General features: G+C 38.0%; 1 protein-coding gene across 2 annotated transcripts in view; it reads right to left on the bottom strand.

Moving 5' to 3' along the window:
• Tbck (TBC1 domain containing kinase) overlaps positions 1–25,993 on the bottom strand; it is a 245,798-nt gene that overhangs the window by 32,748 nt on the left and 187,057 nt on the right. For both annotated transcript variants that reach the window (XM_008841262.3, XM_008841261.3), the window contains exon 24: positions 3,917–4,092. In XM_008841262.3, coding sequence (XP_008839484.1) covers positions 3,917–4,092 — 176 coding nt within the window. The remainder of the gene's footprint in view (positions 1–3,916; positions 4,093–25,993) is intronic.

Raw genomic sequence — 25,993 nt, 5'->3', positions numbered from 1 at the left:
CCCCTGGAATCAGAGAGTTGTCAGCTGCCACGTGGGTGCTGGGAACCAAACTCTGGTCCTCTGCAAGAGCAGCCAGCGCTCTTAACCGCTGCACCATCACTCCATCCCCCACACATACTATTTTAATAATAGTTTTAAAAATTAAAATAGAATGCCATTATGTGTGTGTGTGTGTGTGTGTGTGTGTGTGTGTGTGTGTGTGTGTGTGCATCCATCTGTGGAGACCAGAGACTGACTTTGGCTGTTTTCCTCTATCACTTTCCACTCTCCACCTTTATTTTTTGAGGGAGAGGGTCTCACTATGTAGCTCCGGCTGGTCTTGCTACATACAATAGACCAGGCTGGCCTTGAACTCACAGAGATCCACCTGCTTTTGCCTTCTGCTGACACCACTATGCAGGGCTCTACCTTCCACTATGTAGGGCTCTACCTTATTTTATTTTATTTTTTGGTGAACCTGCAATCCACTGATTTGGCTAGACTGGCTGACCAGGGAGCTCCAGGAATCCCATCTTGCCTTCCTATCATGCCAAGATTACAGGTGCTTGCTGCCATACACAGCTTTTTACCTGGCTCCTGGGGGGTCTAAACTCAGGTCCTCATGCTTGTGTGGCAAGCACTTTTTCTAAGCCATCTTCCCAGCTTTTTGATGGTTTTGTGAGACAATTGTTTTAACTAAAGACTCAAGCAAAAGGCAAAATAAAATGGTAAAAGAGTCAAACCTGCGCGTGCCTTTGTTTACATATATGCATGTAACAGGTTTACATATATGCATGCATATAACATGTATATACAGATATACATGTTAGGATCTCCATATGAAGAATAATATGCATTTTTTTTGTCTTCCTGAGATTGGGTGACCTCTCCCTAAAAGAATACCTTCTGGGTCCATCAATTTTTGTGCAAATGTGGGTACACTATAACATTTAGAAAGGAGAACAAGAGAAATTTAAAAAGGCAAATGAATGGGGTTATATATACGGTGAGTCCTTTGAATCCTTTCTCAAGATATAACACAGTTTTAATGTAAAATAAGTCCTAAAATGGGCAGTATTCACATGTAATTCCACCAGAGGCTGTTACCTTATAGGGAAATCTGATTTTTAAAATTATGTTTTTAAAAGTTCTTTGAATACTTCTGTATGCTATAGTTATTTTGTAAGTACTAATAAACTTTAGTATTTATTTATTTATTTATTTATTTATTTTTGGTCTTTTTGAGACAGGGTCTCCCTGTAGCCCCAGCTGTCCTGGAACTCACTATGTAGACCAGGCTGGCCTTGAACTCACAGAGATCCGCCTGCCTCTGCCAAACGAGTGCCAGGATTAAAGGTGTGCGCCACCATGCTCGGCCCTATAAACTTTAATTTTTTTAAAAAAGTATAAAATTATTTCAAACTCTTGATGCCTCATATCAAACTTTTAGAAATGGAGTCCCTGGCTAGTCTAGAATTTTATTCCTCTTTTAGGAATCCACATACCTACTCCCCTAGGAAACCTTCCATAATCCTTAATCCTGAAGCTAAAACTCAGGCATATCACACTGATATTTTCTCTAAACTCAGAGGTCTTGCAGCTTGAAGAAAATAAGAAGGAGCATTTCACAGACAAACAGATATATTTGAAATGTGAGCTTTTAAATTATACTGTAGGTAACCTAAGATTTTATAGATTGCTTAACCAATTCTGGGAAAGCAGACTGCATTTCATTTCAAAAACTGAAATTGAGGTGCTAGAGAGATGGTTCAGTAGTTAAGAGCACTGGTTGCTCTTGCAGAGGACCCAGGCTCAAATCCCAGCAACCACATGGCAGCTAACAACTGTCCTTAACTCCAATTCCAGGGTATCTGACACACTCTTCTGACCTCTGTAGGCATTGCATGACACAGGTGCATTTATACACATGCAGGCAATACACTCATACACATAAAATAAAAATAAAAAATATAAAAAAACCCTGAAAATGAAATATGCACATGAAAATATGAAGACTGCAGCATATAAGAATCCACCAGTCCAGAAGCTGGAGAGATGGCTCAGCTCACTTAAGAGCACTGTCTGCTCTTCCAGAGGATCCAGGTTTGATTCTTAACACCCAAATTGCAGCTAACAACCATCCATAATTACAGTTCCAGGGGATTCAACAACCTCTTCTGGCCTCCACAGGCACTGCACACATGAGTGCACTTACATGCAGGCAAAACACTCATACACATAAAATAAAAATAAATAAAATTTTTAAAAATTAAAAATAATCCATCAGCCTATTAACCCTAATTTATTGCTTTTCTTTTCTTTTTTTTTTTTGAGACAGGGTCTCCCTGTAGCCCCAGCTGTCCTGGATTCACTATGGAGACCAGGCTGGCCTCGAACTCACAGAGATCCACCTACCTCTGCCTCCTGAGTGCTGGGATTAAAGGCGTGCGCTACTACGCCCGGCATTTATTGCTTTTATACTTAGGAAATGCTATAAATATGAGGAAGTTATAAAATTCTTCATGTATATTTCCTATACTGATTCTTTTTATTTTTTTTTTTAAGGAAAATTCTGTTTAGGAAGGCGTTCTTTTAAGTATGAGGCTGGGGTGTAGATCACTGATAGAGTGTTTGCTTAGGGGAGTCAAGACCCTGCCATTGATCTCTAGCACTGTTAGAAAAAAAGGTTAGGATCATCTACCTCGATTCTAGAGAAGAACCAAGGCATGTGCCATGGAGATTTGACCAGATGAGAGCATACTGAGGTGAGCTGCTGCCATTTCACAGTTGCACACACTTCATGAAAAATCAAATCACAGACTCTTGAGTCAACAGTTGTGCTGGATAGTTTTGGTGTCAACTCAACACACCTGGGTTGAGGGAGCCTCAACTGGGGAACTGCCTCTATTGGACTAGCCTGTGGCCATGTCTGAGGTTTATCTTCTTGATGAGTGATGTAGGAGGGCCCAGCCCACTGTGGGTAGTGCCACCCTGGGCAGGTAGGCCTGTGTTGCATAAGAAAGCAGGCTGAGCAGGGGCCAGGAGAGCAAGCCAGTAAGCAGCGATCCTCCATGGCCTGTGCTCCAGCTCCTGCTTCCAGGTTCCTGCCCTGAGTTCCTACCTTGGGCTCCCTGATGAATTGTGACCTGGGAGATGTAAGCTGAATAAACCCTTTCCTCCCCAAGTTGGTAGTGGTCAGAGTATTTTTTCACAGCAATGAAGAAACAAATGAGGGCAAGAGTAAAATCTATCCTATTTATTTTATTATTATTTCTTTGAAACAGGGTCTTCCTATAGCCCCAGCTGGTCTGGAACTTTCTATGTAGACCAGGCTGGCCTCAATCTTACAGAGGTCCACCTGCCTCTACCTCCTGAGAGCTGGGATTAAAGGCATGCACCACCATGCTCAGCAGAAAATCTTTCTAATAAACACTTATATTTCATTTAAATCAATGTTCTCTATAAGCAATGTTTTTACAATTATACTAAATACGAGTTCAAGGTTCAGAACTGTCACTCTTATTCTTGGCTCCAAGGAAGGTCAGATATATAGTTTATCTTTGTCTTTGCTCAAATTCCTATCTGTAGAATGAAGGAGTCAAATGCTCTCAGGAAAAATTTACACCAGAAAAACACAGACACTGACATACACGTGTGCACAGAGAGACACACATATGTGAGTACACACACAGTTACACAAAGAAATATCCTAATATTTGGGTAGTGCTTGGAAAACATTTTTAGTACTCTGGTATTTAATGTCATTTTATGAGACCACATACAAGGTGATTCGGATATCCAGTTAGAGTTATTTAGCTATTCAAATTCAGAGGCATTCCATAAATGTCCACTGTGACGGCCACAAATTCCATAGAGAGAAAGGAAGAAACAGAAATAAGGCAGCACCACCCTTTAAAACCACATGAGTAAAGGATACTCTTCAGAATTTCGGATGTCAACCACCAGGAGCTTTGGCTTGCTGGACTTCGTTTTCTTGGTGGGTGTTTTGAAGTGGCCTGTCACCGTGAGCTCACACAATTCAATCAGGTCCTCTGCTGAAATCCGGGGTGACAGTTCTGATTTTAGGTCATTTAATGGGATGGATTCTCTTGACTGAAAAAAAATATACAAGGAACAAAAACATTGAGAATATTATTGACAATGATCACCAGTTTATAAAGCCTTTGGTGCAGCATATGGTGAAGAGGACTCTTATTTTGGCAGTGTCATGTTTAACTGTCCTTACTAGCGAGGTTTACTTCTTTATTATATCTGCATGAAAACTTTTTAAATCTTAATTTTATTTTCTTTAGGGCAAACTCCTGGATCAAATGTATAGAAAGATTCAAGGCAGATATTTCCTTGTGACAGTACTGTGTATCTTTAAAAATCAGCTCTTTTAATCACCTTATTTATTTCTTTTATTAATTTTGTGTGCATACATGTGCAGGCATGTGCATGCCATGGTGACTCTGTGGAGGTCAGAGGACAACTCTCTTTAATTGATTCTCTCCTGTCACCTTGTGGGATCTGGGAATCAAATTCATCATCAGGCCTGCAAGTAAGCACCTCTACTCAGAAGCCATATTGGCAGCCCCATATTTCACTTTCCCAACTGCTGTTCTTGTGAATTCCATTAATTACAACACTGGTAACACAAAAAAACTTCATTGTAACTCGGTGTATACACTAATTAAAGAAATTAGTTTAATATATGTTTCAGACTCATAATTTATGTTAAAAATAAATGGTTGAGTGAAGTCAGATTTTTCAGGAATGAATAAAGAAAAACCTAAAATTGCCTTGGGAAATTAAACTGATAATGTGTCTTAAATGTGAAGTAAGAAAGACCAGATTTCAGATTGTCAAGCTAGGACAATGGTCTGAGTTTGCATTTGTTATATGGCATATGGCTGATTCAGACTAAGGATATTAGCAACTCTTCTGTATGTTATTTAGTACCCTTCCCACCTACACACAATAGATAGTGCAATAAATTCCATGCAACAAAAACATATTGAGCACTACTAGTGATTACTGAACACTCAGGTGACATAACTTTGGAATTTTCAAGGGCCGAGGTTGTAGCTCAGTGGAAAAGATCTTCGTGAGGCCCTAGGTTCAATGACCAGAGTGAAAGAACAAAAAGCTTTCAAAATCTACTTGATTAATAATGAGGCGATTCAAAGGGACATTACTGTTTATATGCTCACTGTGTTGTCTACAAATTTAGTATTTCTAGGAAGGAGAAATAAGCCAAATGGAATCATTTGCCAGACTTGTTTTGGAAAAAAAAAAAAAAAAAACCGAAAAAAAAAATGTTTTCAACTGGAGTTTGATGTCAGCTCTCTTCTCTTGGTTCTCTCTGACTGTGCCTTGAAGTCTTTAGTAGCAAAGCACTGTTCACTCCATTAACTTTTAAATAGAAATGGAAATTGCTAAGCTTTATGAGTTTAAGACTTTTAATAAAAATGGGCACAAAGAATTTTAATTTTTTAATATTAGGAATTAAAGCTTCTTAGACATTCTGAAATTAAAAGTGCTTAAGAAAGATTAAGGAGTTTTAAGATCAGCCAGCCATACAATCAGAGCTTCCATCTCCGTTTTTTATTAGACTGCAAACTTTATAGGTATTTACAGTCTTCACATGAAGTTATGCATCTTTGGAGATGAAATAAAGGACTTTTGATTAGCCTAGTTTTGCTTGTAGTCACTTAGTGAAGAATGTAGGCACTTTGAATTGAAGTTTCATTGCGTGAAAGGAGTGCTTTGGTTGACGAGGAAGAGTATTTTCCAGAAGTATTCTCTGTAAAGAATTGAGCGATTTAAAGAATGACCTGAGCACTGTTCCAGTCAATTATGTTTGTAAGAAATTTTCAGGAAAGAGCATTGCTGAAGAAACTGTTAAGAACAGAAGGAGAATCACTGACAAATTCTAACTTTCTAAACTTCTCAGAATGTATAGAAGTAAAGAACTTAATTTGATACATGTAAATGCCACTGTAGATTAATTTAGAAGATTAATAAAGTAGGCTTAGGACAATTTATACTACTATCAGAAGAGAATAATGATAATATTGTGAAATACATAGTTTAGCAGAAATTTTATGATAACTAGTAAACACTAAAGGGCATAAAATGCTCCCTCCAATCTCTGATTTAGTATCAGGACAGTAGCATTTTCTTGGGTGACTGGAGTTTCCAATTCAGAGGCTTTTGTTTATAGACAATGGGTGGGAATTTAGAAGAACCAGAGAACAGCTCTGGATGTGTTGACTAACTTAGCACTCTGTCCAAGCCTATATATAAAATTTCCTAGTGTTTTGTCCCAAGAAACTGTCTATTTGTTTAACAGGATGTGGGCCTAAAGAAAACAGAATTTTCTTTATTTACTATTTCCATATCTGAATTATTAACCATTAAAATATTTTTTTCTGTTTAATTTTTTGTGTGTATATGTGTGTGCATTTGGATGCATGATTGTGTGGGGACATGTGTGCAGGTGTATGTGAACATGTGTTTATGGGGGCCAGAAGCCAACCTTGGGCATCATTCACAGCAGGCACTCATCTTGTTGTTGAGACAGGGCTCTCACTGGCCTGGAGATTGCTGAGTATACTATGCTGGCTGGCCAGTGAGTTCTAGGAATTCATCCATCTCTGCTACATCACCACATGTGGCTATTTTAGGTAGACTTGGGTCCTCATGTATGTGTGGTAGGCACTTCATGGACTAAGCTATCTCCCTAGCCCTTTTCTTCATTTTGTAATATGCTATTGCTAGCTACTCAAGATTGGATTTGACCTTATGATCCTGCTGCCTCAAGCTTCAGAGTGTTGAGCTTATATCACCATGTCCAAGAGACACTGAGCTTAGAGAATAAAAATTCAAACATTTGAATCTGAGAATTAAAAAAAAAATACTGTTTTGCTTACTAAGTCAGAATTTTTTAGCAGTTTATTGATGAAAATCCTTCAGTAGTATAGGCCTTACAAATTGGCTACCTGCATGGATTTGTGATCATTTCAAGTATCCCAAAATTTGAATGAGGTAATGAGTTGGGCATCCGCTCTTTCCCAGCATAGTATTCTGCCTGAAGCAGTTCTGCCAGAAGTACTGGGAAAGGGTCTGGCTTCAACTTCTAAAGCATTAGGCCTGTCTTTAGGAGCTTATGCTCTTGAAAGCTTCTCATTTACAAAATTTTTCACTTTTTTAAGGCCTGGTATGAATGAAACAGGACTTTTACAAATGATCCTTCTTTTTTTTTTTTTGAGACAGGGTCTCCTTGCAGCCCCAACTGGCCTGGAACTCACTTATGTAGACCAGGCTGGCCTTGATCTCACAGAGATCTGCTTGCCTCTCCCTCCTGAGTGCTGGAATTAAAGGCAGGTGCCACCATGCCTGGCCAAGGATCCTATTTTTATTTGAAATATTTCCAAAAAGTTAAATCCACAAGTATCGACTAATCCCTCAGGTTTATAGTCCTTGCTACAATCAGTGACACACCAGCATGAGTGTCCTGAAATCAGTGCTGCAGACGTGCTCTCTATCTCTCATGGTCCAGCAAAGAGTAAGGAAGCAGCTACTCTGGAAAATTGGGTAAATTAATGAAAGTAATGGAAGAAAGGGGGGCCCTATGAGAGCTGTTTAGAAAAACAGGTCAGGGGAACACAAGCAAATGACAACTCTTAAGTTTTAAACACGTGATTCGGGGGGAGAAACATTCAGATTTCAACATGTGGAGCTGAAATTCAGAGTCTACCATGCTGAAGTATCAAGAATATAGTCAGAGATAGAAACAAGCATTTTGGAGAAGTCACAGCTGGAGAATCACATAAGGAACCATCAGCATAGAATTGCAGTCAAATTCATAAGAAAAGGTAAACTAATTAAAAACAAAGAAAAATTGGCAAAAATATTGATTTTGGCAGGCACAGTTACATTGCTGAGACAAACATCTTTTATAGTGTTAATAAGGCTTGAGCAAACATGGAGTAGGGATGTTTTTTAGAAAAATATCAATTCTTATTTTTCTCTATGTCATCATTAAGTAGGCTGCTTTCTGAGTGCTTGATATTTCAAACGCATGTGTGATGAAGTACAGCCTTTTGTAAATGGACAGACACATGCTAGCTATTATTCTCAAAGATAAGAAAATAAGCAACCTTTAAAAACATCACTGTAACCAGGTGTGGTGGCCCATACCTTTAATTACAGCAGGAGTAGAGGCTGGTGGATCTCTGTGAGATTAAGGCCAGCCTGGTCTACATAGTGAGTTCCAGGTCAGATAGGGCTACAGGGAGACCCTGTCTCAACCTCCCCTCCACCAAAAAACAAAAACAAAAACAAAGCACCACACTGTAGAAACAGATCACTCTTCAAAGATTACTTTTATCCACACATTTAAAACAATAACACTTTTTAAGCCTTTCTTCTTTTAGAGGAATAGAAAGAAGTCATTGTTTTTAAGATTTAGAAACCTAGCATCTGAAATGGAGTCTGGAGTTTGAAAAAGCTGTCATGCTCTAGAAGCTGCATAATATGCTTTTCACACTGGGCAGACTCTGTTCCCCTAAATAGCAGAGAAATTATGAATATGAAATACAAAGAGAAGAGATAACAATTTTTTTTAGTGATTAGGGATTTTATGCTAAAATTTTCACAGACGTGCTCTATAAAAATTGAGTATAGGCTAAGTTTCTTCAAAGACAACACTTTCCCTTTTAAACACAGTATCAGTCCAGAAATATTTCATCTTTTAGGCTTCAGTTTTGTCATGAATAATTGAAGGAAAAGAAGGAAAATAGATGATATATTTACTTTGCCTCTAGTATTCTATGCCTTCATTTCTGATAAATAGCAATTCATTCCCAAACTCTTGCTCCCTTCCATGGTTAAAAGTTAGAAACTGGTTCCTAATACTTGAAATCACTGGAGTTTCTGCTTAAAGCACTTTAAGAATGATTACTGGGAGGCTTATTAAAGTGCTATTCATAAGCTTGACATGCACATATAAACAGACCAATAAAAACTTTTCAGTTCCAAAACACTAATACTAATGTAAATACTAGTATCCCGTCTAGTTTAAATTGATCTCCCTGAGGATGGAAGATATGAAGGTTACATTTAAGTGAAGAGCTTTACTGTCAGTGGTTTATGAGGCAAAGAAAAGGTCAAGGTAATCAGGCAGGGTGTATGTGGGGGATGCTCCTTGCTTCCTTGTAAGTTTCTATAAGCTTCTGGAAATTCTTCTCTAATAATACCAGAACCTGACACATTTCCCGAGTTGAAATGAAGAAAGATGGAAAAGGTGGACTGGCTCCACTCAGTTTCATTCCTGAAGGCAGAGCTTCTGATTCATTCTGGAAGTGCTTGTGCTGCTATCTACAGAGCATAGGTGTGGTCAGTTTTTCTTTCTTTTTTAAAAAAATATTTATTATTTTTATTTTATGTGTATGAGTTTATCACCTGCATGTAAGTGCACCCATGTCATGCAATGCCCTTGGAGAACAGAGAGGGCATGGGATCCCCTACAACTGGAGTTACAGATGGTTGTTAGCCACCATGTGAGTCCTGGGAATAGGACCTCTGCAAGAGTTGAGCCATCTTTCCAGCCCTGTGGTGGGTTTTATGATAGCAACATTGATATAGATACTAAAAACAGAGCCAGACAGTGACTTTAGGTTACAGTACTGCAGTCAAATTGGTAATTTCATCTCAAACTCTAACCTTCCAAGGTGCAGCCATTACTTGAATTTGGCTTCTGACCTCACTAACTTCTCTCTCACCCTAACCCTTTTCTTATACATCAAAGTGCACAACAATACTATGTCTGCTCAGATATTGCTTGCCACTTGCAATATCACACGCCTCACTATATAACTAACCAAATGATATCAAATAAATGATCAAAACAGTCTCTGACTGGAAGGCTTAGTATATGCTTGAGAAGTCTTCAGCACTGCCTATTCATTCCTATTACTGCACCAAGAACAAGGTGAGTGAGATCTCTATAGCGCTCATGCTATTACTATGATGATTAATTTCTGGTGAAATGTTTACTTAATAGTATACATCAGCCAAACATTTATATTTGAATATAGCAGATCCCTTAAGTGAAGAAAAATTCAGTTTCAGCAGAGAAAACAGAAAGCAAATCAATTATTATGATAAAGGAGGGATACTTGGCTGTTTTAAATCCTAATCATTTATTTTACTACACTATAAACTATGACAGACAGTTCTTATAAAGATATTAGTACAGAAGCATTAAAATTGTAATCTATTTAGAAGTTAGAAATATCTAACTTTTTTCAAACAAGTGAAGATATTTTGATTTTCATGTGATCAGTAAGGCTATGTATGTCACAGTGAAGCCTAAAACCAGAGAATACTGATGTATTCATCACTTTTCTGTTGCTGTGATAGAAACACTGACCAAAACAACTTATAAAAGGAAGAGTTTATTTGTGCTTAAGGTTCCAGGGGAATTACAGTCCATCTTGGTGGGGAGGCATGGCGGCAGAGGTGGCTGGAGAAGAGGAGTGGAAGCTAAGCTCTACATCTTCCAGCAGGCACAGGAAACAAGTGCTCAACTGGAGATCCGGCAAGGTTTAAGAATTCTCTAAGCCCGCCCCCAGTGACGTGCTTCCTCCAGGAGAGCCACACCTTCTAAAACTTCCCAAAACAGTGCCACAGTCTGGGGACAAAATGCCCAAACACTTGGAACCTATGGGGGACATTTTCATTCAAACCATCACAACTGACACATACCTTGAGTCTGTAATATAATAGTACATATTACGGAATATGAGCTGACAAATCTGAAGGATTCCTTTCAATACTATTAAATTAGCCCTGCTGTTTCCTATTCTCTCACTGAAGATACAAGAATCTCAGAGATAAACCAACTTTACAATTCATTTAAGCTCTGAGTAGAGATCTCTATTCTGAAAGACAAACCGAATATGAACAAATACAGTATTTTTAGAACAGCCAGAAAAAGTGTAGCCAAGATGGTGGAATAGAGGTTCTCTCTGTGCAATCAAGGAAAAACTATATTTTGAGGAGTGACTGACAGAGAATTGGAGATTAGCAAGGAAGTAGTGAAACTCCACACAGCACTGAATCAGAAAGGCAACCCAGATAAAAGCACACAGTAAATTCCAACTTCAACCATCTCCTTGGTGGAGGTGCCCCACCCTGCTAGGAAAAAACAAGCAGGAAATTGGTAGCAATTCCACTCAGAGCAGCAGACTGTCAGTCCTAACACTGGATGGTACAATCTGTGTTCATCACAGAGGGTGGAGGAAAAGTTCCAGCCCATCCTGACTCTAGAACAGTGGTTCCTGATAGCATAAGACCAGGTATTTCCTGCACTTATCCTGAAGGTCCTAGGGAAGGTCTTCATACTCTATGGCTCAGGAACCATGGCAGTGGCTATTACAAACCATAGCATTACCTGTGCTTGTGCAGAGGTACCTGGGGCCCAATCTCATCACATCCTGCATCATGGGCACTGTGACAACAACCAGAAGCCCCAGTGTCATCAGGGTTCAACTAAGCATAGCCAGTAGACATGTCCCTTTGGAAGCTTATGTCCTCTGAAAAATCATGACAACCTTTGTGAACTGTTGTTGTATTTCAGACACTCTGATATAAGGTGAAGAAACTAGAGATGAGCTGTTGAGATTCATATAATCAAACTGAAGGCACCTACCCAACTGATATATCCTATATAAACAAAAATTTTCCTAGAAAAGCTACTTTATGAACTTGTAAGAAGCAAACTTCACACAAACTGTGTAGACATCAATGTTAGAACACAATGGATGAAAAGAAATGTGACACTGCTACAGAAAAAAACTTCAGAAATAGATTCTAATTAGAGGAAAAGTTACAAAATGCCTGAAAAATAATTTAAAAATAAACGATTCTAACTCAGGGACTTGCAAAACAATATAAATAAACAATACAAAGTAATGAAAAAATTCAGATTACAAATGATAAGTTCACCAAAGAGATAGAAATCATTAAAAGAAGAGAGAAATCTTGGAGCTAAACACTTCAATAAATGAAATAGAAATATAGTAGCTTCCACAGGAGACTAGAATAAGCAGAAGAAAGAATTTATGATACCGGGGACAGGTCTTTTGAATTAACTTAGTCAATTAAGAAAAGGAAAAAAGATAGAGTTAAAAGGAATGAAAGAAGAATATGAAATTTATGGAACACTACTAAGTGAACAACTGTTCACATTATGGAATTCCTGAAGATGAAAAGGGAAAAGGCATCGATATGAATTACCAATAGTTTTCCAAATATTCAAAGGTACATGGATTACTATATATAAAACACTGAAAGAATCAATTGAATCAACCAACACAGAGCTTCACCAAGACTCCCTCCCCTCTTCCCCCTCCCCCTCTCTCCTCTCTTTTCCTTTGGGTGTGGATTCATGTGAATGGGTGCATGTGTGGAAGTCAGAATTCAGGTACAGAAGTTTGTCCTTACTTTCACCTTGCTTGAGACAGGGCCTCTATGCTGTGTTTCCCTATCTACACCAGGCTAGCTGGCTGGTAGGCCTCTGGAATCTCCTGTCTCTGTCTCCCATGTCCATGCTTGTGCTATGTGTACAGCTTTTATATGGGCTCCAGGAATTCAAACTCTGGTCTACACACTTGCTTACTGACCCATCTCCCCAGGCCATCTTCAAAATGTCAAAAGTACATGACAAAGGGAGAGTTCTGAAAATGGCCAATGGTTATGTGTTTGAACACCTGGTAGATTTTGAGTAGATTTCTCAGCAGAAAATTTATAAGCCACAAGAGAATGGAATGCTATATTCAAATTACTAGATAAAACGTAGCCAATCAGGATTATTATGTGTAGAAAGATTAGATTTCAAAAATTAAGAAAAAATAAAATCTGCAAATATGCAGAATATGAGGGACTTCATCAGCACTAGCCTAGCCTTACCAAAAATATGCAAAAGAACACTACACTAGGTATGTCATGATAACTGCCATCATGAAAACACACAAGTACATAAAACTCACTAGAAGAACAAATCCACAGGAGAAAGGAGAATCAAACTTTAACATGACAGAAGACTACCCAAGAATAAAAATAAATAATAAGAAAGACAAGCAGATATGAAAATAAAACAAGATACAATGAACATAATGCCAGGAAGTCACACCTATCAATAACAACTTCGAGAAGAAATAGACTAAGACCACCATTCAGAAGACTGCCTGAATGGATCTATTTTATTATTTTATGTGTACGAATGATTTGCCTGCACGTAGGTAAGTGCACCATGTGTGCTTATTTCAGTTTTTGAGATAGGGTCTCCCTAAAACTCAGCTGGCCCAGAAGTCCTTATGTAGACCAGCCTGGCCCTCAGTCTCACAGAGATCAGCCTGGCTCTACCTTCCAAATCCTGGGATTAAGGCCATGCACCACCATACCCTGTGAATGGATTTATTTTTTAAAAGGCAAAGATCTACCCATATGTTATCTATGATTTTTTTTTTCTTCTGAGACCTTTTCAGACTGCCTGAGAGTGCCTAGATCTGGCCTCTATGTGGTGGTGGGCTTCCCAAATTCCAGATCTGGTTGTGCCCATCCCCCTACATTGGGACTATGTGCAGCTCCTCCCATTGATCCAGGGCTAGGCTTCTCTGTCCTTTGGTAGGGGCCCAGACCTTGGCAGACTGCCTGAGACTGCCTTAATCAGGCCTCCCCTTAGCAGTTCTATAAATTGTACTGTGACTTCTCATGAGTAGGGGCCCAGACCTTAGGAAAAAGCCTGAGAGTATCCGATTGGTGCCTGATTTGGCCACTGTTGGAGCTCCTGAGAGCTGGACTGAAGCCATCTTGTCCCTCAAATATAAAATTAGAAGAGAGAACCTGAAGTCTAGACCAATCAGCTTTACATACCCAATAGGAAAGCAACCAAAGCACACCAATAATATAAACAGGAGCAGACTTCAACTCAACAAAGGAAAGCTTGAGTTTCATACCAGAATCACAATTAACAAAAGAAATCCACATGCCAAAATCGCAATGGTAAAATAACAATATGGAAAACCAAAATTATGTTCCCACCAAACACCATCAGTCCTATAGAAGAGTTCTACAATGAGAACTCCCTAGAGATAACCCAGGACACAGAATTTAAAAGAACAAATGTAAACATGAACAAATAATTCAACAAATTTAAAGAACACACAAACAAACAAAGAACTAAAAGAGGATAGGGATAAACTTCTGACTGAATTTACAAAAGAGAGAGAAATATTGAGGAAAAATCAGGCTGAAATGAAGAAGGAAGTGAAAAACTCAATTAAGACAACTTGAAATGACAGGAGAAAGCCTCACCAATAGAATGAATGAAATAAAAAACAGAATATCAAGACTAGACAATAAAGTTGAAGATTGTGAAAAAAAAAGCAACAAATCCCATAGGAATAGAATATGGATGATATGTGGGACATCATGAAAAAACCAAGTTTAGCTAGGCACAGTGGCTCATCCCAGCACTCCAGAGGCAGAGCAGAGGGAAGAGGCAGGCAGATCTCTGATAGTTCAAGGCCAGTGTGGTCTACATAGTGAGTTCCAGGCCAGCTGAGGCTATAGGATCCTGTCTCAAAAAGACCAAAGGGGGGAAAAAAAAAGAAAGAAAGAGAAAGATTACACATCATAGGCATAGAGGAAGGAGAAGAATTTCATGATAATGGTACTGACCAGATCTTAAAGAGGATTGTAGAGGAAAATTTCCCCAAATTAAGGAAAGACATGCCCATACAAATACAGGAAGCACACAGAACATCAACTAGACAGGACTAGAAAAGAAATTCCCCATGGCATATCATAGTAAAAACACTAAATGTACAGAACAAAGAGAGAATACTGAAAGTTGCAAAAGAAAAACAACTCACATATAAAGGAAAATCCATCAGATTTACAGCTGAGTTTTCAATGCAAACTATGAAAGCCAGAAAAGCCTGGATAAAAGTATTCCCAGTTCTAAATGACCATAGATGCCAACCCAGAATACTTTACCCAGCAAAAATGTCTATTATCTTCTACAACATGAATAGGCTGAAAGAATACATGCCCATAAAACTAGCCCTTCAGAGAATACTTGAAGCAATATAAGGAATGGAAGAAAGAACAACTATACCCAAGGAGCAACACAAATAAACTAAATGAAGGTATAGTTGTGGAAACACAAAATTAGACCAAGAATACAAACAGAAATTAAAATGATGGCAATTAATACACCTGTTCCAATAATAACTTTAAATACCAATGGACTGAACTCCCCAGTCAAAAGACACAGGCTAGTGGAATGGATTAAGAGACAAAAATCCATCCTTTTGTTGTCTGAAGGAAACCCATCTCACCTTGAAGGACAGGCAATACCTTAAGGTGAAAGGATGGAAAAGAATATTCCAAGCAAATGGCATTAAGAAGCAAGCAGGGATTGCAATTCTAATATCTGACAAAATAGAGTTCAAACTAAAACTAATCAGAAGAGATAAAGAGGGCAACTTCATTCTGAACATTTGACCAAAAAAGATATTACAATCATGAACATATATGCACCAAACTCTAGTGCACCCAATTTCATAAAAACAGTACTACAGGACTTTAAGACACAGACTAAGCCCAACTCAGTAATAGTAGGGAATTTCAATACCGTGCTGTCCCCATTAGACAGGTCAACTGGACAAAGAATAAACAAAGAGACATCTGAATTAAGTGATAGCATACATCAAATGTACCTAACAGACATCTACCAAATACTCCACGCAAGCACCAAAGAATACACTTTCTATTCAGCACCTCAAGGGACTTTCTCTAAAATTGACCACATACTGGGGTACAAACAAACCTCAACAAACACACAAAAAAATTGAAATAATTCCATGTATTCTATCAGACCACAATGCAATAAAACTTAAAATCAATACCAAAAGGAGCTCTAGTAACTACATAAACTCATGGAGATAAAACAACACACCCCTGAAAGATGAATGAGTCAAAGAAATTAAGAAAGAAATAAAAGTATTCTTGAAACTAAATGAAAAGGATAATACAACACAACAAAACCTCTGGAACACTTTAAAAGGAGTTCTAAGAGGGAAGTTTATGGCTCTAAGTGCCTACATTAAAAAATCAGAAAGAGCACAAATAAATGACCTAACATTGCAACTCAAGACTCTGGAAAGACAAGAACAAATAAAACCCAAATGCAGAAGATGAGAAGAAATAATAAAAATCAGAGCAGAAATTAATGAAAACAATACAAAGAATCAATGAATCTAAAAGCTGGTTCTTTGAAAAACTAAACAAGATAGACAGGCCCTTAGCCCAGTTAACCAAAAGAAAGAAACAGCAAATCCAAATTTAAAAAAAGTCACAGATGAAAGAAGAAACATCACAACAGACAACAAAAAGATCAAGAATAGTATAAAACCTATACTCTTTTAAATTTGAAAACCTAAAAGAAATCGATGGATATCGAAAATCATGGGACTCATCAAAGCTAAACCAAGAAGAGATCAACAGTTTAAACACACCCATAACATATAAGGAAATTGAAACAGTAACACAAAACTTCCCAACTATAAAAAGCCCAGGCCCAGGTGAATTTACAGCAGAATTCTACCAGACATTTAAAGAAGATCTACAACCAATACTACTTAAATAATTAAAAAAGACAGAAAGAAACAGAGGCAGAATTCACAAATTCCTTCTGTGAAGCCAGCATCACTCTAATACCCAAACCAGGTAAAAAAGATACAACCAAAAAAGAAAACTATGGACCCATATGTTTAATGAACATAGATGCAAAAATTCTCAATAAAATACTTGCAAACTGTGTATAATCACCCACCATAATCAAGTAGGCTTTATTCTAGAGACACAGGGATGATTCAATATACATGAGTCAATAAATTTCATGAATCACATACATGGACTCAAAGACAAAAACCATATCATCATCTCAATAGATACAGAAAAGGCCTTTGACAAAATTCAGCATGCATTCATGATAAAAGTCCTAAAGGTAATTGGACTGGAGGGAACATATCTCAACATAATTAAAGCTACATACAACAAACCCACAGCCAACATCATTCTAAATGGAAAAAAACTGGAAGCATTCCCATTAAAATCAGGAACCAGACAAGGATGTCCATTACCTCCATTCCTTTTTAATATAGTACTTGAAAATCTTGTTAGAGCAACAAAACAAGAGAAAGGAAATTAAAGGAGTACTAATTGGAAAAGAAGAGGTCAAATTAACCCTTTTTGCAGATGATTTGATATTATACCCAAGAGATCTATACATAAGAGACCCTAAAGACTTTACCAGAAAACTCCTAGAACCGATAAACACTTTCAGTGAAGTGGCAGGAACACAATTAACATAAAGATCAGTAGCTTTCTTCTATACCAATGGCAAATATACTGAGAAAGAAACTAGGGAAACAATTTCATTCACAATAGCCTAAGAAACAAATAAAAAACAAACACAACACATTTTCAATGCAAAATAATTCCTGAATGTAGGGTCCACATGTGATTCCATGAGGAGATGGTACCTTACTAGGAGAACTGAATTTTAAATTATGTTTTTCATTGTTAGAATATTCTTGAAGGTTGTAGTTCTTTATAATTACTAACAAACAGTATACATTTTTAATTTTCTTATTAATTTTTGTTATTTTTATACAATATAATTTGCTGGCATTCAGATCCCTCCCCTTTCCACACTTCCCCCTATGACCTCCCCTGAATTTAATGAACTTTCTTGCATATATATATAAAATGTCCTTCAATTGCTGGGAGTGGTGGTGCACACCTTTAATCTCAGCACTTGGGAGGCAGAGGCAGGCAGATCTTTGTGACTTTGAGGCCAGACTGGTCTACATAATGAGTTCCAGGACAGCTGGGGCTACAAGGAGACCCTGTCTCAAAAAGACAATAAATAAATAAATAATAAATAAATAAAATAAAAATAAAATAAAATAAAATAAAATGTCCTTCAATGTGAGTCCATTCACTGGACCCACCAAGAGTCCCAACCTTGTAAGAAACTGTGTTTCCCCCTCCCAGTAGCCATCAATTGCCTTAGGTTGGGTTGGGATTTTTTACTCACTTCCTCATGTCTTGCTGGGATTTTGTCTGGTTTGAGCTTGCATAGGACTTGTGCATGCTGTCACCACTGCTGTAAGTTCATATGAGTAAATGACCAGCTGTCTGGAAGTCTGTTTCCTTGTGGTCATTCACCTCCTCTACCGCTTACAATCTTTCCAGCTCCTCCTTGGGAGGCAGGTATTTTATTTTTTAAACAATAATTTTAGCTAGTAAAATATCAAAGTATAAAGATTATTAGAAGTATGTTTAAAATAATCATAACTTTGAAATTTATGATTTTTAATTCTTGATAATATTTATCATCCCTGAATCTCAAAGAGCAACATGCCAGGAACTTGAAAACATCAACAAATTTGCTTTTATTCACTGTATGTTATAATTTTAAAATGTATCACTGTTGATGAATAAACATACTTTGTTTTAAAAAATAACTTGGAATAAGCCTAACCAAAGAAGTAAAAAAAAATTATTCTCAAAACTTTAAAATACCAAAGAAAGAAATTGAAGAGGACACTAGAAGATGGAAGGACTTCCCATGCTCATGGATTGGTAGTATTAATATGGTGAAAATGGCCATTCTACTCAAAGCAATCTACATAGTCAATGTAATCACTATAAAAATGCAAACACCCAAAAGGAAAGTATAACCAAAGATTAAAGGGGCCAAGATAATTTCTTAAGAGTCCATATGCATAGCTAAAGGCTACACAACAAGCAACAATGCCAGATAGAGATTAAGATACATTCTTTTGAGTTGTTGGCCAGGGTGAACAAAGGAACTCCCAGATAGTAACCCAGCAGAGAGCTGGGAAAATGAACAACAGACCCTAATCTGCTAGGATTGGCTGGGGGTGTTGACAACACAGCAGACAGTAGCAGGGATATCAGAGTATAAGTGTTCTAGTGAGGAGAGGGAGGCTATGGGAGGTTGCCATCTGGAAGTTGGGTGTATAGTTGAATAAGATGGTTTGTAGCAGGGATATCAGAGTATAAGGGCTCTAGTTGGGGAGGGAGGCTATGGAAGGGTGCTATCTGGGAAGTGGGTATATAGTTGAATGAGATGGCTTGGGATGTTCTGTGTGACACACACACACACACACACACACACACACACACACAAATGCCACCTCAATTTTTCACAGAAAAAAAACAAAACAAAACAAAAGGAAACTTAAAATTCATATGGAAGCACAAAAGACCCTGGATGGCCACAGCATCCTGAGCAACGAGAACACTATAGAAGGGACTGGAGAGATGGCTCAGAAATTAAGAGGTTCAGTTCCTAGCACCCACAATGGTGGCTAACAACTATCCATAATTCCAGTTCCAGGGGATCTGATGCCCTCTTCTGGCCTCTGAAGGCATTGCACAACACAGGCATACTTAACATACATGCAGGAAAAACACTCATCCACATAAAATAAAAAAAGAACACTGTAGGAGGTTTTATTAATAAAATACTTTCAGATTACACTCTTCAGAGCCATAGTAATAAAATCATCATAGTACTAACTCAAAAACAAACACATATATAAACAGAATAGAGAACCCAGGTATAAGTCAGCACACCTACAGTCAGCTGCTTTTTGATAAAAAACTATAAAATGTACATTGAAGAAAAGACAGCTCCTTCAGGAAATTGTGCTGGAAAACTGTATATACACAGGCAGAAGGAATTCTAAGATCTGAAACCCTGAAACTACTATAAGCATCTCAGGACATAGGCACAGGTGGGCCAGTCTAACAGTGCTTGCAGCCAAACTTTGTATCCTAAGATTTGTGGAATCCACATGGTGGAAAGTGAGAACCAACTCTTGCAAGTTGTCCTCTGACCTCCACATGCAAGTTGTGACACCCATGCACCCCCACACATACACAGACACAAATAAATAAATAAAAAATGAAAAAAGAGAGAAACTTTAAAACACTACAGAGAGATTATAAAAACCAAAAGTGCACATTTTGCTGTTGAAAAAGTATTGCATATCAATTTTCCCTACCTAACTGTAAATTTATTTCAGTCACTGAATTAGATATAGAGCATATAATTAGGTTTTTAATAACTTTTTAGTATTAGAAGAGAAACTATAAAAGATGATGCAATTGAGAGGACAGAAATAACACAAATACATGTACAATCTAATTTACCATAAAGGGATATTTAGAATTAAGAAGACTAATTTAGTTTATTCAAGAAAATAAACATCTCCATATTGAATGATCCATTTGGCAAATACAGTTGAAAATCTATTAGTGAAGTGGAATCTGTGGCTCTATGTGGTTGTCCTTGCAACATGCTCATTTGATTTGCTTTCTGCAGGCTTTTCCTCAACTCATCAGTCACATAGCTCTATTCTGGAATAACAAAGTTAGGGAAACTTTGGTAGCATGGGTTTGATCAAGAAAGCACCCCCAAGTAGTTCTCAAGTGGTCAGACAACTACTTGCCTACTACTTTGCAGGCAAAGCCCCTATTTTATTTCTCTTTATGGACTTTTCTTTGCTAGTCTGTTAATATGTGTACAAATCAGGCTAACAAATTAAATTAAAATTTTTTAAATGCAGGTTTAAATTGATTTCTAGCTCATGTAACATGCATGACCTGTTTATTTACTTTGCATATTTTGTAAGAAATGTTGAGGAAGGTTTGAATAAATAGGGCATCTACATCCTGAAATTTGAAAATCATTAGACTCACTGAATCCTATATATAACTGTGTCTGCTGTTGCTACCCTGCCTGCAGAATTGTGCTAGAATCCATTTCTCTTTAAATGTCATGGAATGTCAGTGATTCCTGAAATGACATCCTTGAACTTTGTGGTTGCATAAGGAACACCTCTGTGCAAGACCCCAGGTATTCATTAGCTAGTTGGAATCATACTAGCTGTGCCCATTACTCTCTATGAAGAAAATATATTCTGTAGACCTGCTGGTGGAAAAACACTGCTAGATGATCTGCCAAATAAATACTGAATTAAATAAGGCTGCAAAGGAATGAAACTGTCACCAGTGAAACCTTCCTAGCAACTGTGGCATGGCTATGCTAATGCCTGTGAAAATAGCTCTGTTGTCTGTGGAGAGCATGCCACTGTCTCACATCAGCTCAGCTGCCAGTCAGGATCAGTCCTGCTCAGGACTGCCCTTATCATATCAATTGTTACTTCCACCAAAAAGACAATAACGCATTTTTGCTTCCTTTGTTTCCCATTAAGAACTCCATCCTAATTCTGCCTCTATCATCAGCTCCTCTCCCCTAACCACCCCCGCCACAAACCTGCTCATCAATACAATTTAGTTTAAATCTCTCCTAGTACAATTTCCTTTGACTATGAGCATCTTTCCTATGCTTGCTTCACTTGCTGAATTTTTCGCTCCATTCAGAAGGCACTGTGCTAAGTGCAATCATTAGTGTTTATTAACATGAGGAGTTAGAATGACAAGACTCAAAGCTTTCTTTTACTTAAAGGAAGAAAACATCTTGATATGCCATTACAAATTCTGATTTCCCAAGATAATTTCACAAAAAAACAATGGTAAATGTTTAAAAACATAGTGACAAAATACCACGTAAAATTTCTAAGCTTCAGATAGCTGCAGAGAAATAACAGATTTTATGTATGTATGTATGTGTGTGTGTATGCATGTATGTGTGTATGTATGTATGTATATATGTGTGTATGTGTGTATGTATGTGTGTATGTATGTATGTATGTATGTGTGTGTGTATGCATGTATGTGTGTATGTATGTATGTATATATGTGTGTGTGTGTATGTATGTGTGTATGTATGTATGTGTGTGTGTATGTATGTATGTATGTATGTGTGTATGTATGTGTGTATGTACGTATGTCCACACACACAGAGGTTAGAAGGGAGTGATGGATCTCCTGCAGCTAGAGCTATAGGTATTGTGAAGTGCCCGATATGAGTGCTGGGAACCTAACTCTGGTCTTCTCCAAAGGCAGCAAGCATTCTACACAGTTGAGGCATCTCTCTAGCCCCAATAATTACACTTTTAAAATGAGAGGTACATGAAGGTTCACTGGGAAAAAGCAGTGATGAATATGCATCACTAATTTACAGCTTCTTGACCTGGAAATCGAGACTTATTCTTAAGTTACTTTGTTACAATATTTATTTAAACTTGTCTCATTCCACAGAGGATTTGAGATAACTTAGTTCAGCTTACATTGTAAAACATGTTTTTGTTTTTATTCCATCCCAATACATTATTTCCATCTGCTAAAATAATTTTTTGGTGTAGTATACCCCAAATTTGGAATTGATATACTGTGAGAAAGGAAGTTTACATAGAATGATAAAAATCTTGCTCACTCTGGACTTGAGGAGCTCTGTTTTAAATAACAATTGAGTTCAGAATATGAACAGCACAGCTGTTAACCAGGCACTGCAGGGCACTGCTGATTTTCTTCCCCTTCATCTGCACTGAGAACTTTTTTCAAGCCACCTTTCCCATGTCCCCTTATTTATCAAGAAACTTGGTATAGATGCAATCCACACCAAAGTGAAATCAATCCAGTGCCCAGGATGTGCTCAAGTGTTTGCTAAATGAGCAAAACTTAGTCAACATTCACCTTTATGGTGAGAAGGAGAAAGGAAAACCAGGTTTTCTTCCTTAAAAGAAAAAATATTTGGAAGATGTCAGTGTAGAAGCCATGTTGGAATGAGCGGCCAACTACAGTTTGGGAAATAAAGGGAACAGGAATATTTTATCACTCCACCAGCGACTTCCACAGTCCCAGAACTGACTTAACACCCTAGCAACCTCTTCTATGATGGACCCACGAACTTTCTGCACCATTGGACTGAACTTGTTGCTGCAACCACAACCAACACAGCCACTGTCACAGATACATTTTAACTTAGGCAAACTGGCTAAAAGACTCCTACCAGGAAATCTACATGCAGGAACTTCTGATGACTGCTGCCAGTGCCCCAGTGGGGAAAGGGGATGCAGTAGAGCCAAGCACAAGCACTCATCAGTGCTTTGGGCACCATAGAGCCTCAAGCAGCTCTTGACTTTGTGGGAACACAGCAACAGCAGCCTGGCAGAGTTTGTGTCAGCAATCCACAGCCCAAAAAACAGAGGCAAGGAAAACATCACACCCAAAGGGAGCTTGGAGTCCACCAGAGTAAAACAGGACCAGTAAAAATCGACACAGAGTACAGCTCAGACCAGGAACAGGGAAACAAAGCTGCAGATCCACCACAGAACAAAATTAACATCCAGGTCAGTGATCTCATTTTTTATACCTCCACCCAGCTCTCCTTCCCTACCAGAGCTATTCCTGACCTGGCCAGGGATTCCATTATCTTGTCTGTTACCAGCTAGGGGTCTTGACTGGGTTAGTTTTCGCCTCCAGTTAAGGAATTAATCAAAAAGCAGGCGAAATCTCAGACATAGCAGGCAACAAACTTTACTGAAAGTAAGGAAACACAGGAATAAACACACTCACACAGTGACAAAGTCTCTGCAAGTAGAGAGGGGATTTGGAAATGGAAATCTAAGCCCCTAGAGGTCTTAAGTATTTTCAGTGGTAGAGAGCAGGTCCTCTTCCTCTAATTTTGGATTGGTCAACTTAAAGCTCCAACCAAGGATAAGTCTCGGTCAGGGCTTAGACTTACCTAAACTGGTCTGGACAAGTCAGCCTGAAGAGGAACCTTGCTGGCCAGAGAAAGCCCAGGCCTTTGTCTCAGGTGAAGCAGATGGAGGTTTGCCATCTTGGTTCTTATCATTGGCCCTTTCCCTATCTGTTTGCTTGTCAGAGATTTTGTGGAACTTCTAGTCCCTCATGTCTTACCCTAGCTCTCCTGTCTCCCCCTACACCTAATTCTTTTTTTAAAAAAATTATTTTATTTCATGAATGTTTTGCCTGTATGTATGTGCACCAGAAGAAGATGCGGATCCCCTGGAACTGGAGTTAAGGAAAGCTGTTAGCTGCCATATGGGTGCTGGGAACCTAACCTGGGTCCTCTGTGAGAGCAGCCAGTGCTCTTAACCGTGGAGCCATCTCTCCAGTTCCTACATCTATTTCTTACAGATGGAGTACAGCACAGCATTGTAGCAGCCAACACTGTCACCTACTGTTCACACCGTTTACTTGTTTCTCCTTTCTTTTTCCTTTTTTCCAATTGTTTTCTTACTTTTTCTTTTCCCATACCCATTCCTTACATCTCCCAAAGCCCACATCTATATGGAAAAAAATCCAATAAAGAAATTTAAAAAGTGATTATATTAAAAAGCTCAATGAAATCCAAAAGAACGCAAATAAACCTTTAAGTGAAAGTAGATAAACAACTGGGATGTGAATGAGAAATTCAGCAAAGAGACAGATTTTGAACATAACTGAATATAAATACCAGAAATTAAGAGTTCAATAAGTCAAATAAAAAAGTACAGTTAAGCAAAGTGTGGTGGCACAAACTTTTAATCCCAGAATTTGTGAGGCAGAGGCAGGTAGATCTTTGAGAGTTCGAGGCCAGTCTGGTCTACATAGCAAGTTCCAGGTCAGCTGGGGCTACAGGAAGATCCTGTCTCAAAAAAAAAAAAAAAAAAAAAAAAAAAAAAAAAAAAAAGTAGTTAAAACTCTGGGGCTGAAGAGATGACTCAGTAGTTAAGAGCACAGCAGTTAAGAGCTACTCTTGCAGAGGACCTGGGACCAGCACCCACATGGCTGCTAACAACCATCTGTAACTCCACTTCCAGGGGATCCAATGTTGTCTTCTGACTTCTGCAGGCATTGCATGACACAGGTATACTTATACACATGCAGGCAATACACTCATACACATAAAATAAATAATAAATACAAACTTTAAAAAAAACCTTAGTAATAGATCAAGGAAAAAAAAAGAGCAACTATACTTGCAATCAGGTCATCTGAAAGATCCCAGACTCCCTCTCCCTAAAGACAGAAAGAAACAAAGAAAAGACTTAAGTCACGACCTTTGTGACACCATTAAACCAACAAATATACACTTTTTTAGAATATCCAAAGGCACAGAAAAAGAAGTTCATTAAAAGGAAACTTCTGCAATGAAATCAGAGTAGAAAACTTCCTAATCTTGAGAAAGATATGAATAGCCACACACAGGAAGTGTATAGAACACCAAATAGACACAACCAGGAAAGATCTACACACTGGCATAGTATATTCAAACTGCCAAAAGTTCAAAACAAAAAAAAAATCCGTAAGAGAAAAGCACCAAATCATATTCAAGACTTTCTCCATTGCACTAGATTTTTCAGCAAAAAATCCAGTAAGGCAGGTGGGAACGGAAAGACATCCTTCCTGTTCTGGAAAACAAAAACAGAAACAGTCAACCAAGAATACTACACCCAGCAAGATATCTTTCAAAATTGAAGGAGAAATAAGATCTTTCCAAGAAAAATGAAACTGAGAGAATTTATGACTACCTGACCAGCCTTGAAAAGATGCTTAAACCTAGAAGTAAAAGACAGCTACTGCTGCTTCTCACCTTTTAGCTGAGATCAAGTGTAAATGAGAACTACCAGCACAAGAGCATTTGAAAGTTAAAAAAAGAAGAGTAGACACACAAGAAAAATCAACAACAACCCTGAAAATAGAGAGGGACCAAGAGAAATTCACCTCACCTCTATAGACACATAGACCAAAAGGATGGAAAATGATATTCCAAGCAAATGGAGATCTAAAGCAAGTAGGAGTAGCTATATTCATGTTCAACAAAACAGACTAAGATAAAAAGTTTAAGATGAAACAAAGAAAGCACTATATAATAATTAAGGGATCATGTCCTAGTTTGTTTCTTCATTGCTGTGACAAAATACTCTTC

The sequence above is a fragment of the Nannospalax galili genome, unplaced genomic scaffold (assembly GCF_000622305.1).
Source record: "Nannospalax galili isolate Female #2095 unplaced genomic scaffold, S.galili_v1.0 scaffold41, whole genome shotgun sequence".
NCBI lineage: Eukaryota > Metazoa > Chordata > Mammalia > Rodentia > Spalacidae > Nannospalax > Nannospalax galili.
Note: the sequence above shows the minus strand (reverse complement) of the source record. Positions and strands in the feature narration are given on the sequence as shown.